At 39.5% G+C, this 20,527-nt stretch overlaps 2 protein-coding genes and 1 non-coding gene across 3 annotated transcripts in view; 2 read left to right on the top strand and 1 right to left on the bottom strand.

Annotated features, from left to right (window-relative positions):
• The first annotated feature begins 262 nt into the window (after window positions 1–262).
• Window positions 263–6,820, top strand: cyp24a1 (cytochrome P450, family 24, subfamily A, polypeptide 1). Its single transcript, XM_005729819.1, has 12 exons — window positions 263–811; window positions 952–1,142; window positions 1,269–1,362; window positions 1,444–1,537; window positions 1,999–2,090; window positions 2,434–2,545; window positions 3,393–3,538; window positions 4,648–4,814; window positions 5,543–5,621; window positions 5,834–6,031; window positions 6,131–6,242; window positions 6,624–6,820. The coding sequence occupies exons 1-11, from the start codon at window positions 554–556 to the stop codon at window positions 6,239–6,241; spliced, it is 1,542 nt and encodes a 513-aa protein (XP_005729876.1). The 5' UTR covers window positions 263–553; the 3' UTR covers window position 6,242; window positions 6,624–6,820.
• A 1,890-nt stretch (window positions 6,821–8,710) lies between these two features.
• Window positions 8,711–8,783, bottom strand: trnat-ugu (transfer RNA threonine (anticodon UGU)). The gene has a single exon. It is a non-coding gene; the product is annotated as a tRNA-Thr (tRNA).
• A 1,049-nt stretch (window positions 8,784–9,832) lies between these two features.
• Window positions 9,833–20,527, top strand: part of nfatc2b (nuclear factor of activated T cells 2b) — an 11,232-nt gene continuing 537 nt past the window's right edge. The window contains exons 1-9 of the mRNA XM_005729820.1: window positions 9,833–10,167; window positions 11,211–12,165; window positions 12,305–12,476; window positions 13,021–13,223; window positions 13,890–14,062; window positions 14,420–14,560; window positions 16,838–16,893; window positions 17,156–17,288; window positions 18,631–19,284. Of these exons, the coding sequence (XP_005729877.1) occupies window positions 10,047–10,167; window positions 11,211–12,165; window positions 12,305–12,476; window positions 13,021–13,223; window positions 13,890–14,062; window positions 14,420–14,560; window positions 16,838–16,893; window positions 17,156–17,288; window positions 18,631–19,284 (2,608 nt within the window). The 5' untranslated portion in view covers window positions 9,833–10,046. The remainder of the gene's footprint in view (window positions 10,168–11,210; window positions 12,166–12,304; window positions 12,477–13,020; window positions 13,224–13,889; window positions 14,063–14,419; window positions 14,561–16,837; window positions 16,894–17,155; window positions 17,289–18,630; window positions 19,285–20,527) is intronic.

Genomic DNA, 20,527 nt, shown 5'->3' on the forward strand with positions numbered 1-20,527 from the left:
ACCCCGTATAATTAGTACAATAAACGGTCCAAAAAAGCACTTTAAATGCCCACTTACCCCCACCACCCCTTTACCTCTCCACAAAGAACACACACTCCAAAACACCAACAAAGCAAACACACAAGCTGCAATCGGTCAAATATTTGCCCGGTGCAGAAGTGTGGCAGTAGTATTTGCCAGAGTTTCGGTTCTTCCAATCACGGGTCACTGTGAAACAGGTTCAAGCGAACCGCGTCACCTCCGCAGTGGCCTGTGTGTTTATTTATAAAGCGGGGGGGGTGGGGTCAGGGCACTTCCTCGGTCTATCTGGGGTCATACGATCCTCTCAACTTGGATCCATAAATGAATGGCGGGCTCGACGGCCACACCATGCAGGACCGGCCCCTGATTGGTTCCGTGCACGGCAGGAATAAACACTCTCAGAGTATATATAATGCGGTATGGAGTAACACTTTTCCAAGAAACTAGAACAACCTCTAGGTAATGAAAAGGGAGCTGCTGTTAAACATCTGAGTACTAACTGAGTAAAAAATAGATAAATACAAAGTTGAGGATGAGGGCGCAAATCCAAAAAGTTCCTCAGATAGTTGAGCTGCTGAAGAAGAAGTCTGTCGGGCTGCAGCACTTCAAGCCAACATCCTCAGTGTGCGTGCTGGAGGAGAAGGATGCTGCGGAGGCTGCACCGTGTCCTCATGCGGCATTCAGAGCGCACAGTTTGGACGAGATCCCGGGACCCACCAACTGGCCCCTGGTCGGCAGTCTGTTTGAACTCCTGAGAAAAGGCGGTTTGACGAGGCAACATGAGGCATTGGTACAGTATTATCATATGTCATCATATAACCATAAACATTCCAAGTGTTTTTTAATCTATTAAAATGTGACCAAAACAGATGTAATCACTTTTCATTTTCCATGACATTTTATAACTACTTGAATCTTTTTTTTTTTCAGGTTGATTATCATAAGAAGTTCGGAAAGATATTCCGGATGAAGCTGGGGTCTTTCGAGTCTGTGCACATTGGCGCACCTTGCTTGTTGGAGGCGCTTTATAGGAAGGAGGCAAATTACCCTCAGAGGCTGGAAATCAAACCCTGGAAAGCATACAGAGACCTGAGAGACGAGGCGTACGGACTCCTAATTCTGTAAGTGGTCTTTCGATTTCTCCTTTATTGGTGCCTAAAATGGCAATAGCCCACCAGGAGGCAGACTGAGACGTAAGTAGAAGCACAAATGTTTTAAATTAAAACGCACTTACTTTTGTTTTGCAGGGAAGGAAAGGACTGGCAGAGAGTGAGGAGCGCATTTCAGCAGAAACTCATGAAACCGACAGAAGTGGTGAAGCTCGATGGCAAAATAAACGAGGTAAGACTCCGTTACATAAAGAATATATGCTTTTACTTCTTAGAGTTATCGATGACTGACACCTTCTGCTTGTAAAAACAGGTGTTGGTGGACTTCGTTGGCAGAATTGGAAACATCAGCAACAACGGGAAGATTGAAGACTTGTACTTCGAATTGAATAAATGGTCGTTTGAGAGTAAGTTCACTATTTTTGATTCGATTCCTCGTTAAATCTACAACTGGGATTTTTATTACAGCATAGATTGAGCTGCCGATCATTTTCTCGATTAACCGTCTAATACAGAAAATGTGGAAATTGAAACTCTGAAAGAATCAGGTGTTACCTTTAAACGGTTTTAAAACCAGATAATTTACAGATAATACATTCAAGGTCGGTTAAGGCAAATAAAAAGCGCGAAAACTCTGATAAATGAAGTGAATGTGGGCTTCAAGATGAATCATTATAAAACCGAAAAAAACCCTATTTGGCTTTCAACCATGTTATTTATAGAAGCAATATTCTGCTATGATGTTTTCTGTCACCTGTAATGTTAAAAAGATAATCATAAACTAAAAGGATTTTGAGACATTGCAGACCTGTACAAAGTAAAAATCTGGTATTCTGAATCTCACTTTTTGCTCTTTTTCACCTCACAGCCATTTGTCTCATCCTTTATGGGAAGAGATTTGGTCTTCTGCAAGAGAAGGTCAACGAGGAAGCCATGAACTTCATCACAGCTGTGAAAACAGTGAGTATAGGAGCACTGTGAGTTGTAAGAGGGGACAGTTGTAGGACTGAAGCTGGATCTCTCTGTGAGCCTATGGAAACCTCACAGTTCATCAGGTTCACCAAGTGATGCAGCAGTTCAGTGACTAATACTCTCACTGGGATTTTCTGGGGCAAACCAATACCGTTAACAGATAATAAAAATATGCTTACAAAGGTCTCAGGGTAATGGGGGCAACAGTATAGAAAAAGCTTTGAAAACTATTGAATCAGAGACTTTCAGCACGAGTGACAATGGATTACATCAGACTCCCAATCCTTTTCTCTCTGACTCTGTCTTCTCTTGTCGCTCTGTTTCTCTGTAGATGATGAGCACCTTTGGCATGATGATGGTTACACCAGTAGAGCTCCACAAGAGCCTCAACACCAAAACATGGCAGGACCACACCGCAGCATGGGACCGCATTTTCAGCACAGGTGCGAGTTTATGCCTTGCCACAAAATTAGAAAATTAAGATTCCCCCGCCTGCAGTAATTACTGTCGTAAGGTACTGTTTGTCTCCACTCATCTGTAATGTTTGCACTTGTCTGAGCTCAGTTCCAGTAAGAACATCAATAGGAAAGTACAGACGAGGGTGGGTGGGTGGCAGCGAGATCTGAACTGTGTGCCAGTGTTTTGTGTACTTGGCGCTCTGGTACTCAGTGTTGTAGTAAACTGCATGACCCACGAGGGAGAAATATGCCAAATATTTGTTGTAGCAGAAGGTAGTGGCATACAGTGATAAAGAAGATTATGCTGCTTCAACCTCTTACAAATATTCACACATAACCACTTATTGTACCAACAATTGATGTTTTTATGTGTTTTCAGTACAGCACCAAAATATCTTGTCTTTAATATATGTCTTTCAGTCAGACAAGTTAGATTATGGATAGCATTTTATGAAAGGATAAAAAACAACTGACACACTTTCAGAAAACAGTAACGAAAATTAGCCTGAAAACAGAAACAAAAAAAGTTATTCTTTGTTTTATGTATAAATAACTTTGTGTGTACTTCACATGTATTCCTTACATCTAGAGTTACAATTAAAGAGGCCTGACAGTTAGCCTTTAATATGTGAGATTTCAAACCAGCACAAAAGCCAACAGAGCTCCAAGAGCAAACAATCTTTTTTTTTACTATTTTGCCTGAAAGCAGCTGAGAACATGACAGAAAAAATAAAGTAACAACCAAAAGCCAACTTTTCAAGTGCAAACAAAACACATGAGATTTGACTTTAAAATGAGCATGCTTACATCGTGACTGTTTTTGTTCCCTCAGCCAAAGTCTACATTGACAAGAAGCTGAAGAGGAACGCAACCAGAGCTCCTGATGATTTGATTGGTGACATCTTACACCAGAGCAGCCTTTCAAAAAAGGAGCTGTACGCGGCCATCACCGAGCTGCAGATTGGAGGAGTTGAGACAGTGAGTAACATTTTACACCACAAACATATACATTTAATTCTCATTGAGATAGTTAAAATCATGGACATCGCTCTCCTATTTGTCTGGTCATTACAGCCACTTAGCTTAGTATGAAAACCAATGCTAACATTCTGTCCAACAAACATAAATACATACCGACATCTCTAAAACTCAATAATTAACACATTATTTCTTATAAATTTGATTGAAAAAGAACACAGCTAACAGTTAACTAGAAATTCTGACTTCTGAAAGTGTTTCTGACGGCTGACATTAGCCAGTAGAATCTACCTTTCAAGCAACTAAGAACTGGTAGCGTAACTGTAGTTTTATAACTGGCCACACAGTGGCGCTACTTAATGTCCGACAGGTTTAGTCCTGGTATTCTTTTTAACAATCGGGCCCCCTGGTTGTGTCACCCAGACACGACAATTTTATTTGTGACAATCCTTTTTTATTATGTAAATGGTGGTAGTCTTCTATCAACCTCTTCAGTGAATCTGTAGTCGCCAGAATTTTTCTTTTACATCACACTTTTATATTCAGCTCAGCTTAGTTCTCACCACATGGTGGCAAACGTGCTGCTGAAGTCCTTTGACTGGCTTTAACAGTCACACAGATTAGTGATTTGTTGATCGAGCTGGCCACTTCTACCCATTTTTAATGGCTGCTAGATGCAGAAGGCAAAGAAACATAATGCTGCGGAGCTTTAAAGCCATTTCTGTCTATTACAGCTTTTTGTTTAGTCACACTTTACTGAACAAAAAACTGCAAGCTGCGCTTTAACAGAACAAGCATGAGTTTGCTTTTTTAATTTCAACCTTTCACCTACTTTCCTTCAAGTGGTTAAAGAAAAAAAAACCTTGTAAACTCTAAAACAAAAAGGTGCTGCAGTTTCAGTCCTTCAAAAGCGGAAAATTAATGTAGTAGATGTAACTGAGGAGCCTTTGAGGAACCCAAAACATTCCATAGCTCCTTTCAGGACCCCACTGATGAATGCACTTAGCGTAGCTGCCTCATTTAGAGACATCTCCTCACTACCTCCTTATTTCAATCTCTGTCTCTGTCTCTCTCTCCTCCCTCTCTGTCTTGCTGTTTACGTTTCTCAGACCGCCAATAGCATGTTGTGGTTTATTTTCAACCTGTCACGAAACCCCAGCGCCCAGAAGAAGCTGCTGCAGGAGATCAGAGAGATCGTGCCTCCTGACCAGGATCCAAGTGGAGAGCACATCAAGAATATGCCCTACCTCAAGGCCTGCCTCAAAGAGTCTATGAGGTACATTAACACTGATGGTTATATTATGAGCAGCGGTGTAGTATCTAATCTTCCTCTCTGAAAAGTGCCAAACATACTCTGTTAATACAATTAAATACATTTAGAAATCCAAACGATACACCAGTTTAACTATAGACTGGTTAAATTTAAATATAGTTAGAGAAAAATCTTTTTCTTTAATAGGAGTTTGGTGCAAGAGTCACACAAGCAAAACAAATACTACAAATACAAATAATCTCCATTTCCTATTAAATGAATGAATTAGACACCAGTTAAACAATCAGTTTTGTTTTGTTTTTCCTAAGCAGTAAATCAGACTTAAATCATAATTTTGGCTCGTACTACAGAGAGATTAAGAATGAAAACTCACACGCATGACTGCCTCAAAAACAAGCTCTGTGAGATGTGGTGGTATGACCAGCAACAACAAGCTTAAAGTCTACCATGTGGTCACATTTAAATTGTTTCCTAGCCCTTGTAGGTTCTCCTTCGGTCTCCTTTTGAAGTCACAAGTTGTCTAACATTTAATTTAAGTCCACCAACATAACCACATCACCCATGGAATGTACTGTACAAGCCCCCCAACTGGAGATTATATCTCACCTTATTTTACCCTGTGAACAATGCCGGAATACGTTTATCTCCTGTTAAGCAGCTTATACATACTGTAGTATGAGTATGGTCACTGTGTCATAATCTCACATGTATTTTTTGTCTAATTCCTACAGGTTATCACCATCAGTTCCATTCACAAGCAGAACCCTGGACAAGGACACTGTGTTGGGGTATTACGCTATTCCCAAAGGAGTAAGTGGCTTAGACAGTAGTCGTCATACACCTGACATAAGCAGATTCCATTCTTGTGAAAATTTACATTTGACTGATGTCTAAATGAGTTTTTTTTAGAAAGAAAATCTGTTCATGTTCTCAGGCTTTAGTCTCATTATCTACTATACTGCGTCGTTCATCTGTAAAATAGGGACAAAACCAAAAACGTATACTTTTTCCTCCATTCACAGACAGTGTTGATGATTAACAGCCATGCACTGGGCTCCAACGAAGAGTACTTTGATGATGGCAAGCAGTTCAAACCTGAGCGCTGGCTGCGCGAGAACAACACCATCAACCCCTTTGCCCACGTTCCTTTCGGTATTGGAAAGAGGATGTGCATCGGCAGACGACTGGCAGAGCTTCAGCTGCAACTGGCCATGTGCTGGGTACGATCAGTGACTAAAACCTAAGTGGTTAGCTCAAGATGGTCCTCAACAAATGCCATTATTTGAACAGTTGTTGATTTTTGCTTGTCTTTCTTACAGCTGGTCAGAGACTATGAGATTGTGGCAACAGATAATGAGCCGCTTGACGTCATCCATTCAGGGCTTTTGGTTCCCAATAGAGAATTGCCTGTCGCCTTCATCAGGAGATGAAGTAAGAACAGTTTTAAATTTCTAGACTGCTTAGGAATTAGTCAAGATGGAAGTGGCACAAACATTCCCTAAATCACTCTGGCTGGCTACTGTTTGTAGCTTTATTTTAACAGTCTTATGCAGAGCCTGTTTGGACACAGCGTAATCTATGTTATTCTGGGAAGCTACAATTTCCAGATGTTCCCTAAATGCCTCACTTGCAGGCAGTGAGTTGCAGCCAGAACAAACAGAAACACACATGTTGAGATTCAGAGATGTAGACATGATATCATACTTTACATCTAAGTTAGACAACTGTAACTATGAATCTGCCAAATTATATTTTTATTTCCATTTCCATCAAGTTCAGAAGAGCCCTAATTGATCTTTTCTTCCCTTCCAGGCTCTAAATTCAGCTCTTCCGGACTGAGCGACAGAAAGGTGATAACTTTGTTGCTTGTCCCAGTGGTCCAGTGACTCCCTGCATTGCTGCTCTGTAAATAAAATACAAAACAACAATTATTATAACTCTAATCTTACCACAAATACCTCAGACATATTTAAAACTATGACTGTTAATGGAACGTTCCTTTATTGTGTATGTGTATATATATATATCAATATATATATATTGATATATGGATTATGTTTTATGTTTTATTGTATATATAAGCACAATTATAATATTGCAAGATTGTACATCGTTTTTTGAAGAGACATATTTTATTCATGAAAACAAATGTATCAAATAAATATATCTTTAAACACACCTTTCCGTGTGGAGTTTACATGTTTTTTGTTTCTCCCACCTTGCAAAGATTTGCTTTTTAGGCAAAGCAGTAATTCACAGCTGTGAACATGAAAATGAAATCACTTTCAGCTGGTTAAAAATTTAGTGAGTTATGGTAAATTTTATAACTCCATAAACATGCATTAAGAGACAATAATATAGCATCTACACTGAAGCACAAGATTTAACATCAAGGTCAAGAAGCTAATAAAAAAGTGTTTTCGTGACAGTAAATATGTTTGCTTTTACTGAGTGGTACAAGTACATAGCAGTGTCTCACATATCCTTTGTTTACAGTTTGTAAAGTAAAAGTTAGGTAATAGTAGGCAATGGACCAAACCACTATGAGGTGCATGAGGGGGAGTGCATCTTTCAAAACTAACAAAACTTATTGTTTTTCACCCTTTCGCTCCGCCCCTGCCATTAAAATGATGGATTCCTCAAATGCACAATGTGAAAAACATGTTACACAATCCCACAGTCTGATGTTTCTGTGGGATTTCTAGTTATGAAAGTAAATTATGAAATTATAACTGAACTTACTAATTATAATAAAAGATCAAGTGAAGTGATTTAAGCACTGTTTTAGTCCCTGTTCCCCCCCCCCCACTATTTTTAAGTATTTCAGATGGGTTAAACAAAGACAGAATGAGCTTACCTGTGCAGGGATCAATAAAAAAAACAACAATGCTTAATCAACAATCAATCAATAAACAAAGCCCTGAAGTAACATCAGATTTTCAGTATTACACTGCAAAATCTTCAGTTTAATAAAATAAAATAAAGATCCTGGACTTACATATCCTGTGTTGTACTCAGTGCATTTATTTGACAGATCTGCTTAGTTTTCAGGTCAATGTTTGACATAAAACAAAGTACAAAGCACTCTTAAAAATGAAAATAGTTTTTGGTTTGGCAGCTCCTCAGTAAAAACCTCCATCTTGTCAGGTCTTTTGTCACTTTATGAGTCTTGAGCAGCTTCAGCAAAGACTGATGATGAACTTCCCTTGTAGAACTCCCAGGTGGTTTCATTTCAAATAACTACTTATAGTACAAAATATGTAAAACTACTTAATATTTCACACATATGCACAAAGGAAAAAACCCCCAATCCATTATCAATCATCCCTCGTGATCCCTCGTTTTGGCTCGTGATCTCATACATTACATACACACTTACACTACTTTTTGTAAATACTTTTTACTCGAGAATAAGGATCTGAGTTCATATTCCACCGATTGCTGGAACTAGAAATCTCCTGTGAGGACGCTTTCTAGATTGAGAAGGCTGATTACAGGAGGAGTTTCTTACATAAAAAACAATCCATACACATCGCTTCACTTTTTGATTAATTATTTTCACAAGTGCCATGTGCGCAAAGAACTTAGCTGTGACCTCGGGTGATTTCGATATGTAAACCTGAAATGGTTACTCTGCTCAACAGCAATTATGAACAGTCTCAGTACTCAGGAGAACTGATGGAAGTAGAATACCTTAAAAAAAAATCTTACTTTCTTTATGTAATTTTCATGACAATTTTTTCTATAAATCTCTGCATGTAAAGTAAAATACAATATTTCTGTGACTGAGTGTAGCATTAAAAATTCCCAAGAGGTTATGTTTCTTCCTGAGATTGGTTTAAATGACACATATTAATTACTTATGTAAACAACTCACATAACATAAATTTCACAAGTGCAGGCCCTAGTGAGGATCGAACTCACGACCCCTGGTTTACAAGACCAGTGCTCTAACCACTGAGCTATAGAGCCTGGACATGAAGGCCGAGGCACATAAAACTTGATATAAGAGAGGCATATGAGCAACTAATCGCTATGAAACACAAGACTGCTTTAGATTCTTCCTTTCATATTCATTTTTTAACGCCCTTGGCTCTGTATGATGTCATGGAGGAGGAGGAAGGAGGGGTTCCTTATATGGTCATCTCCGGCACACGGCTCTGGCTGGGGGAAAAAAAACAACCCCACCCACCTGCTGCTCAAAGCCTCTGCTTGGGAAGCTTAAAGGAAAGAAGGGCACGTGGATGAACTGAGGGTCAAAATAAGATAAAGAAGGATTGTTCTGATTTTTATTTATATGTGAATGATAAAGTACTTTAGGGGAGTGTAAGACTAGAATTTACGAGCTAGAAATGAGCTTAATGAATGAGAGAAACCTTATGTCGAGTAAAGTGTGAATTGTGGTTGCTAAATGTTCATCTGCTTTATAACAGGAAGTAGAGCTGTCAAAACCACAACTACAGTAAGTTTATGTCAAAGTGCAGCAATCAATATATTTACGAACGTCTCAAAGTCAAGTTGAGTTAACTTGAACAGCAATTTAAAAAAAAAAAAAGGGTGTTGGCGGTAATTGTGCAATACGGCCACCTACTGACCAGAGATTGTAAGTACGATTTTATTGGGGCTAGGACATGGAGAATCGTCTAATTTTCACAGATTTCTCCAACAAAAAATATCGATATGTGATTTCATATTACACATATTTGATAGTAGCTGCACATAAGACCAAAAACAGGTAGAGTTAAAAGAGGTGTGTCAGTCGTAAATTTTATGGTGCCCAGTTGAATAAAATCTTTTGTCTCCGAAAAAAAGATAACTAGGTCGAATAAGAAGGAATAAAAGGTGCATTTAAGAAAAGAAAAATGTGTAAAAAAGAATCCGACTTTTATGATTTGATATCAGCAGACGTTATAGATTTTATATCTTAGAAAAAAAATCAGCCTACCTAACTTAGACAGGAAGAGATGAGGCCTGTGTTTTGGAAGTTCCTGCCTGCTTGTCATCATCAGCAGTGACAGGAAGCGTCTGACACCACTCGTTTTTTTCACCTCGCTCAGTTAGATGTTTTATTTGCGCAGTTTCTAATGTTTTGAACGCATCTGTGAAGTACTGTAACTTCGTCCGTTGCGTTATTTATCCACGCTGCGCCTTAATTAAAGTGACGATTTATTTGAGCAAAAGCTATTACAACAGTTACGTTCGTCGGGATTCAAACCTGTTTATTCCGAGCTGGAGATGACTTCTGGAGGTTTGGGGCTCACCGAGGGCCTGGGCCAAGACATAAACCAGGAGGAGTTAGACTTTTCGGACCTTTTTCTGTATAATCAACCTGATTTTTCTGTTGGCTGTGATAAAGGTGTGTATACATAAATTGCATATGCATTTTTCTAAACATAGTATCTTATTATTTATTTATTTTTTAAAGGCATTTCATGATCTTATTGCCGCCAAGCCCCACGTTTTCTCAGCTGAGGATGCGTCTGTAACTACTGTGTTGTGTTTTATTTTTATGAAAGTTTAGCTCCCAGACCTTGACATTATGACATTATACACTGATCGATAATCATCATCCTTTTGTTTTTAATCTAAGATCAAGAGGGCTTCCAAGACCCTTTTTTTCTATTTTTGAATGGAAAGTAAACAGGAGTGCGACAGATTATAGTTAAGTAGATTCAAAATTAAGCGATCCTCATAGTACCATGAATGGTTTGTTTTTTTTGGAATATGTATCTGCAAGCCTCTTCATTTTTGGCATCCTGACTAAAACCAACACTTGTTCAGTATGATAGTAACAGCTTTACTGGGGAGAAGAAACGCAAAACTAGCTCTCGCATCCCCAACATTGGCATATTCTCAATTTATAGATTTTTATTAAGGGAAAATGTTGTTCAAGCATGTTTTAGGTAAAAAAACAAAAACAAAAAAAAAAACTTTAAAGGGAACCGATTATGTTCATTTTCAGCTCCATATCTTTATTTTTGGACTCAACTAGAGTAGCTTTGCATGATTAGGAAAATTTAAAAAATATTATTTACTTTATATTCTGCCTTCATGCAGCGCTTTGCTTCATCTTCTCTCTGAAATTAGGTGTTTTAGTGTCTCTTCCTTTAATGCCAACTTTTTCTGAGTTGCTGTCCCAAACACAAAGTGTTTAAAACCGAAAACCGGGTAGGCTCTGTGCTGAAGCCAGAGCCATGTACTTGAGGTGACCATATTAATCATTAATCTGCTCGCATGGATATCATATAGATGCAAGGATGAAAAAAGTGAAGTGTGTTACTTCATATTTGAAACACTGACTATCTTTAAGTCCACTTTAAGTTACCACATGGTAATAGCAGTATTGTAGTAATCAGATATTCTGACCTGTGTGCTAAAATGTGTCCCTTCTTTGATCAGTGACAGATGACACTGGTGGTCTCCTTGACAATGACAGTCAGCCTCCTCTACTGGTGGTCCAGCCTCAAGATGCATACATCTCCACCTCTAACCCACCAACTTCTAACCAGGACACCTCCTCTCACAGCACCAATGCAGGAAACCTATCAGGAGCTGTGTTTGACACCATGGGGCTGACATCACGAGTCGGTATCCCTGCTCCCAGCCCCAGGATTGAGATCACTCCATCTGGTGACTCTCTCAGTTCACAAACCCTAGAGCCAAGTCCTGCATCTAAAGCCCGGGGATCCTACAGAGAGTGCGTTAGCCCTGCCAGCAGTAATTCTTCCACTGGCTGGGGAGCAGATACTTACTCTCCCTTGGCATCTCCATGTGTGTCGCCATCTAATGTAGGGAGCTGTGGTATGGGCTTGAATCCCTTGGACCTCTGCTCAAGCCTGCAGGGCATCCATACATCCTCTAACCACTCCTCTCCAGGAGCCTCACCTCGAAACAGCATCACGGATGAGACCTATCTCCAACCACAGAATCGTTCTGCTTCACCACTCCCCCATCAGCGTTCCCGGTCTGTCTCGCCGCAGCGAGGCAAACGCTTCTACGGTCAGACCCACTCTAGTCAGGAGGGCACTCCTGTTAAGCAGCGCTCCCGGAGTCCTAGCCCCATCCCATCACCCCACGATCAGCAGGGGTCCTACTACTTGCACCAATACCAGGCTCAAGCTGAGTTTCACCCTCAAGTTCAGACCGCAACCTCTGGCCTGGACGAGATTCTGAATAGCAGTCCAGGAAGGGCCAAAATACAGGACTGTGTATATGGCGAGGGTTACGACTGGGCTATTGAGCAAGAAAAGATGAGTAGGGGTGGAGCTGAGATCAAACCTGAGACCTTCTACATGCTCCCAACTGTGTGGCCTCCTTCTCATTCACTCCATCATAGTGGACGATCCGCATTCAGGTGTTATGTTTGTCTTAATTTATCACTTACAAGAAATATGTGTCGTTTTTAATGAGTTTTAATAAGCTACTATGGTACAAGGTTCGTTTTGATTTTTTAAATCTAAACTTCTCTTTTTTGAACTCTTTCGTTCTTCCAGTGGTCTCACCTTGGCTCCACTTCCATCTTTAGAGTGGTCATTTCCCAATCAGACGGGCCAGTATGAGCTACTGATCCAACAACAGCCCAGATCGCATCACAGAGCTCACTATGAGACTGAGGGCAGCCGAGGAGCTGTCAAGACACCAAATGGAGGGCACCCGGAGGTTCAGGTGTGGGAATTCATATGTAGATACAAGAAAGGAGAGGAAACGAACGCGTGGTAGTTGTACCAGAGAGAGGGAGTGGGAGATTGTAAATGCTGGGGTGATATTTCCTGATAAACGTCTTTGTGTAAAGCTGATACTCATGCAAATATAGAAACAGCCCCATAACATGTCAGTGCTTCCACAATGCATGTGTGATTATTTAGACATGCATTGATTCAATCTGCTCAAATAAACACAGTTATAATTACAAATCAAGAACCCACAAAAAGAGCATATAAATGTCAGTGCATGGTGTCCTTTATTTACTGTTTCTGGAAAGTAAAAAAATGGGCCTCCATTACCAGTTTTCCCAGTCATGCTACACAAATGGATTATGCAAAGCAGTGTTCTGGCTTTGCCAGTTTGCATGGGAATTCTTTCCCACAGACACAAGAGATTTATTGTGTGGGGTAAATGTTTTCTCAAAAGGCATGGACTTTTATGATCTCAAAGTTTATTTAGTTCAGTATGAAGCATACATTTTAACTGCCCTTGTTGCTGTCACCAGCTCCGTGGCTACCAAGGCACATCCGCACTGGCGCTGCAGATCTTCATTGGAACAGCCGATGAGAGGCTCCTGAAACCCCACGCCTTCTACCAGGTCCACCGCATCACCGGGAAGACCGTCACCACACCCAGCCTGGAGAGGATGATCAACGGCACTAAAGTGTTGGAGATCCCTCTGGAGCCAAAGAGCCACATGAGAGTTGTGTGAGTAAAACTAATGCCAAGGGGAGTCTCAATCGTACGTCACAAATGCCTAGAGTATGTGTCAACATTTCACCACAAGTCGTTCACTTGTGTTTTTCAACCAAGAGAGACCACTGAGGTGATTTAGCACTATAAGGCTCAGAGTGGAGATACAGCAACCTGAGTCGTCATGTGTTTTCTTTTGATTTTCCACTGTGCTAAATCTTTAAATACTACAAGCTATAGCTACTCATCACAACCGCAAGGTTTTCATCTTTTTCCCTCCAAAAATGTTGCTGCTGCTGACAACTGATACATAAAACGCACCACTTCCTGTGTGCCAGAGAGTTTTTCCAAGAAAGACCTAGCAAACTCTGGGTGTTTGCAGCAGCAACCAAAACTGGTTTGATGAACGTGACATATGATGAGTCACAACAGCAAATAGCAAACAAAATCAAAGAAGTTTCTTTTTCCATGAAAATGCCTGAGATCACTACTTTGGCTGCTTTGAAAAAAAAAAGAGCTTTTTACTGACTGAATATTTGAAATAGCAGAGATTGCATCAGTTAAATGTGAAAAAAGACAGTCTGCGTGGACTGTGAAGAAAATCAAGTTTTTTATAAATACGACAGAAATATAATTTTGAGCACTGATTTTATGTCATATGTCTTCTCTTTCATGATAAAGGATTGACTGTGTTGGAATCTTGAAGCTGAGAAATGCTGACATTGAACTAAGAAATGGAGAGACTGATATTGGACGAAAAAACACACGCGTGCGCTTGGTCTTTCGTGTCCACATTCCTCAATCTGGAGGCCACCTCATGTCTCTTCAAGTGGCCTCTCATCCTATTGAATGCTGTAAGAAGTATTTTATTGCATATGAGCGTTTTCTTTCTTTCTGCTTGATCATGAGAGTCACTGTAGACCCTGAAGCTTTGTCGGCTGCTCTGTATTTTTGTATTTACATTCTTTCTCATTAGCTTTTGGTGGTTGATGTTAGCAAATGTTGGCAAACATGTTGGTTTATATTATTTAACATTGACACATAACTGCCACTTGTAGATGTATTGCTGACTGCTCAGAAAAAAGGTACTAGCCTTAATGTGAATGTTCTTCAGTCTATAATGGTCAATAGTGCAACTGACTTGGATTTGATCCCACTATACAGTATACTTTAGTGTTACAATGACAATAAAGCTGCTCATGTTTTCACAGCTCAGCGTTCAGCTCAGGAGCTCCCTGCAGTCGAGAGGCAGGACCTGGACCAATGCTCTGTACTCGGTGGTCAACAAATGGTCCTTACTGGACAGAATTTTACATCTGACTCAAAGGTGATATTCTCGGAGAAAACACAAGGTGAGGAGTATTTTTTTTAATCACAAATGTCTGTCTTTGGTGGAATGAATCTTCTAAGGTCTTCTTTGAAAGCTACTGTAGAAGAGCCACCCAAAGATTGTATTGGTAGATTGTAAAGGGTAGATGTGGCCCCTGTGCTACACTGCACATTGTTTACTGAAGGGGAGCTTGAGCCAGCAATTACCACATGTAGCCAGTTAGCATCAAGGCGTAACAATTTTGTTATTTTGTTGTTATTATTATTATTATTTTTACCTGTATTTATACAGGTTATCCCATTGATAGTCAATGTCTCATTTACAAGAGAGAGACATGTTACATAATGTTTAAATGGGTGACTAACAATTGGTATGGTACTTATGACTTTATTTTATTTCCCCTGTAAATTTTTAACATTTTAACAAAGAGGTCTAAATGGGACTAACTTGTTTTTGCAGCCACGCTCAAAGGAATTTCAGTTTTAGGCTAAGAGGTTGAAGCCCTCATATGTGATATTATGGTACTTCACAGTTTATAGACTCAGAAAGAAACAAAAAAAATCTCAGTAAAGCTCATCAAAACATCATATTTCTGTTGTTAATCGTTGATCTTTAAAACGTGCCAGCACAGCCACTCAAAGAAAAGTTCAAACTTGAGTTTACAAAGCCGAATGTTGGTGGTAGTAGTCCATACCCTTTGTAATTACTGTAAAAACACACAAGTAACACGGGAATTTTAGCTCAGACAAAAGTGCCAAAAACTGCAGTTCCTCAAGTGGTGCCTTCGAGGCATGCTTTATGTCACCCACTTTAAGTATTATATGTGTTATTAAGGGCAAAACAAATATGGAGGAGACAAAGAAGCAAATTGGATTGTCTACAAAGCATAAAAGTATAAAAAGCACAAACTACTAATTACTAACTTTATTACTTAGATAAATTCAATATTAATAGCTCTGAGCTAAAACAAAATGAAAAAGATGCACATTAGTACAGTTATAATGGGTTTAATGATACACCTTGTTAGCCAAACATGTTAGCCTTGGCTGCTAACTTTCACTGTATCCTCTTGTTCAAATATAGTCCCTTATAGTTACAAAAAAAATTAAAAAAATTAGTGAGGCCAGAACAACAAACTGAAAGTTTACAAACTAATGTGTGGCATCACTGTGGCTATTTCTATCTTTTATCTACAGTCCATAATTATGTAATTAGAAGGATTGTTGACATGTGTGGTCACTTGTGATTTCAAACTTTTTTTCAGATTTTTATTTTTTTGAGGATTTAAAATTGAGCCTGTGTTGGTCTCCCAGTATCCCACTTGCGTGTGTCCATGTACACGTGCAGCATTTGTATTTTTAGATTATTTGCATATCACCCAGGATAACTCAACGTTCAGTGACGCACTTCTTCCTCCAGCCCCCACATCTACCTTTGATAAAATTAACCATTAACTTAAACATTTACTGTTTTGCTGGCAGTAGCAACTTTTATTTACTTCTAAATGGAAATTTCTCACCTCGTCACTGCTTGTTCTGCCCACACAAAATTGTAGGGTTACATAGTTTGAGAGAAGGATGGGTACAACTGAAAGCATGTAAAGCCTCCTTGTTGCTTGGCGTGGGGTTTTATGCAACAGGATGTGGTTAGACAGACTGATAAAGACTCAGACCCAGAGCAGAGGCTTTGTGTTTTTCACTGTGTGGGTAGAAAGCAGAAACAGCAGGTAAAAACTTTAGATGGGAATGAAACACTAAACCAGACATAAAAGAGAACCCTGTTTTCCACTGTCTGTGACAAATGTGCTTACTGTACTGTTAATAAAAGTCCTGACATATCATCTGATTGCTTGAATTATTGTTTCCAGCTGATTAAACTTGTAGAAATTGTTTGGTTTTTTGCTACATTTTTGGTTTCTACAGGATTCTTTGCCACTTCACCACCACATATAATTTTGTGGTAAAAAAATAAAACTACTCTCAGCAGCTTGTGAGCCTGTAGTAAGATGAGTAAGATGGTAGCAATATCTGCCAGCCACCTCCAAAGCCATAAAATAGTCCAGCACATAAACCACAACTCTTTTGAATGAAGCAAATCAAATATAAAATGCTATTTACTGAGCTTTAGAGTCTTAGTGATGCAGTCAGTAGACCAAGAGTAGACCAAGCTGTTTAGCCCTTATGCTAAATTAAGCTGTGCTAAAAAACAAACAAACAAAAAACAACAACAAAAAAAACAGATAACATGTATTTTCCAAAATGGGACTCAAACCTGCAAAAACTATTCCTTTTCATTTCAGATGGACAGCAGATCTGGGAAGTGGAGGCCACTGTGGACAGAGATAAAACTCAAGCTGTAAGTTAACTTCCCTTTTACTGACACATTAACTATGATGCACATTTTGTAAGATGCATGCTAAAGTCATTTGTCTGGTAACTGTACGTGCTCAAAACAGAAATCAAAATGTAAAGCCCGTGTCTTCAGTTTACTGAGTACATGAATGTGCTAATCGCATATCATCATATCATAAAAGTGTTATTTCTTGTACTAATTTTGACCTGACAGGTAGAGATTTGTGCCAGCTGACTCGTGACCTTTTTTCTCATTCTATCAATAGAACATGCTGTTTGTTGAAGTCCCTCCATATCGAGACCGGAGCATTTGCCAGCCGGCCAAAGTCAACTTCTGCGTCATCAATGGGAAAAAGAAACGCAGTCAGCCTCAGCACTTCGTCTACACTCCTATGATAGGTGTATATCTCTTAGTCATCTCAGCTCTGTTATTACGGAGAAAACAGGCGTACCTCGTATGTTTGAGAAATAGGAAGGTGATTCAAGTGTCAACATTTCCCAGCCTGGATTTGAATTTGAATTTGAATGTCAGCACTGGAAATCTTATTATTACCTTGTCAGCATAACGTAACCCTGCATGTGAAGTAAAATACTATATTAATCCCATTTTGGGGAAATTCTTCTGTTACAGCTGTTGAAATAACATTAATAATAGTAATCTGTCAGATATCTTTCTGCGGGAGAGATATATTGTATTATAGCACTACATAACTTATGCTAGCAAATAATGACAAAAAAACACCATAAAAAAAACATAAACTGACTTTGATGTTCCTAAAAGAGGCAAATGTGTGCTAAGTCATCCATCAGCGATGAGAAAAAGCAAAAGAAAAGTTACAGGAAATTGCAAAATGTTAGTTAGATTAAATCTGACAGTTCTAAAATTTTAACCCCAGAAGTAGATTAATGCAGTTACAAACTTCTGATATAACACTCCTGTTCTGCAGTTTTATCAGAAATCAGAAGTTAATCAGTTATAGCAGCACGCTGACACTGCAGCCACAACAGAGACTGCGTAGGGGTTGGGGGCAAATCTTACTTCTTCTCAAAGGGAAAAATAGTTTTCCTTTTTAACGCCTACATGTGATACCCGCATTACAGCGCCGACACACTTTGGCTAATTTCAAAAAAAGGCTTTTAGTTTATTGGTTTATATATATATATATAGATATATATTTATAGCTTTTAGGTGAAATGAGGCAAGATTATTAAGAAGTAGAGAAAGAAGCGTAACATCATTGCAGCTGACAATTTAAAGCCATTTCAATCTACACTGATTTATACTCCAGCCACTGGTTATGAAACCTACATGTGTTTACTATCACCAGACCTAAAGATGACTGGAGATGCAATGACTTGTTTTTTTAGGTCACACAATCACTGAAATAACTCGAGAGCTTCTAAATACGCTGGCATTAATGTTCCTTTTGTAAATATCTTCTTCCCATTTTATACTAGCTGAGTTGCTGTGACATTTCAGTTAATATACTGTTAATATACAGTTTCCAGTAAACTTGGTTTCACCTTGTCTAATAACACAATACCTGCAAAAACTACTAGCATTTACATCATCCCTATGTTTACTCTGTAAATAGGAAAGTAAGTACTAATCAGCAAATGTTAGCATGCTAACATGCAAAGTAAGATGACTGTGGCTGTTTGTTTATACTGGTCTAGTGACAGACCTGCATTGTTCTCTCACTCTCTGAAAAATCTAATAATAATTGTTTTTATTTTTCAGCCATTAAAGCAGAACCACTGGATGACTACCAGCTGAATTCTTATGGCTATTCAAATAATCAGTCTCTCTCTGGCATGTCAATGAAGTCACTGTACCATCCCCTGGAGCAAGACAACAACCTTCAAGCCTTGAATGTTTCCTCAGCACTTTACCATCTAACCACTGTAGACCCCCGAGCCCACATGTTAACCCCAGATCAACTGGATGATCAACCAGTCTATTACCAGTCAAGACCTGGCACTCTGGTCAACAACCCAGTGCTGTACCACACTGGGAATCAGCGTTACAGCAACTGCAGTAGCGCTTTACTAGGTGGTTCCCCAATGGCTCCGCATCCAGCCTCTGCTCCCAGCCAGTGTGTCAGTGCCAGAACCCCTTTGCCCAAATTGGGTGAAGGTCCTCAGGTTGGTGATTCGTTTGACCCTTATTCAATGTCAAGGAATCATGGTTACATGCAGACAGCACTACCACTAGGAAAGTCGCCACCTCTGAGATACATTCAAAGTCAAGTCCAGGCAAAGGTTGGAAGTCGGGTGGACCCAGGTGGGCAGCCTCTGGCCCAGATCGCCCCTGCTAGAGGAAACCATGAGGAACGAGCTCCAGAGAAAATCATGATCAAACAAGAGAACCTCAGTTATGCCTATCTGGAGGATGGTGAGTATAATGTTATGTACTGCTTGAATGCTTGAATGCTTGAATGCTTGAAGTCCTCCTGACATTTTTTCCACCATGGAATTATGCCTGACAGTTTTTTTAACCTTTCCATCGAGAATTCCCGCTTCACCCAGGAATGTCGGCAAGGTTTAATCCTTTCTGAATCTTTATATGTGTAGTTTTTTTTGGTTGTTTGTTTTTAACATATTTGCGCACAGATAAGTCAGCCATACTTTGGGAAGGGACTGAACAAAAATGTTTGCTGTTATTGTGTTTATAAATTTAATGATTCTTTGTCATGAGGATAAGCTTTTCACCCCCACCTCCGAGTGTAACCACTGTGATATAAACACATTATTAAAAAAGTGCATACAAGGTGCAGCAGTTAGGTGAAATACTGAAGCCTTGTGTTTGTGGTCCAATTTGCAGTGCATACAAGCATATTGCAACTGTATGCTTGCAAATCCTGCGTTGTGGTTTTCTTTAGGGCCTTTCTCTCCACTTTCCTGTCTGTTTCAGTCTTACTTTCACTGTCTCATTTCACACACTCATGCAAGCACACACGCTTGTTAAAGTATCACGGGCTCACTTGAAACTTGGTATGACCCAAAGCACTTTCCTTAGAGTTTTTGCTGTGTTTGTAGATAATGAATGGGGAAACAAGCAGCGGCACTGCTTTGAAGCAACCTGACCTGCTTTGCTGTGGAAGAGTGTTTATGTTTACACATCCGTAGCTGAGGGAAGATACAGGAAGTACATGGTACAGGCAAATACATGCGGATACATTTACATCCATGGTTAAAAAAAAAAAATAAAAGCACTTTGTTCTTGTCTCTGATGTAGACTTTACATTTGGATGTTGTTTCTATCAGAGGTAAGGATGTAACATCCTGAAATCATTGATAAGTGTCGATAAACCCATGTTGCGTAACAGAGAGATCTAGTGGACGTAAATATAACTGCAGCCATGCAAAGTCATGATTAGACTGATTTATGCTTAAAATTTGAACATTTTTGGGGAGGACTGATGGCTGAGGCCTCCAGAGTGCAAACCACGACCCACAACATTCTTTCAAGTTCAAGTCTAGTTGAGGTCTTTTGTTGTATTTCCCACAACTCCCCATCCTTTCCTGTTATTCTCTACTATCTACCTTTAATAAAAGCATAAACTGCCCCAAAAAGTCTGACTATGGCAACACCTGGTGGTGGGAACAAATAAGGCACTTAAGGTCTTCTCACCCTT

Source organism: Pundamilia nyererei, unplaced genomic scaffold (genome assembly GCF_000239375.1).
Source record: "Pundamilia nyererei isolate P.nyererei 1_Seehausen unplaced genomic scaffold, PunNye1.0 scaffold00034, whole genome shotgun sequence".
NCBI lineage: Eukaryota > Metazoa > Chordata > Actinopteri > Cichliformes > Cichlidae > Pundamilia > Pundamilia nyererei.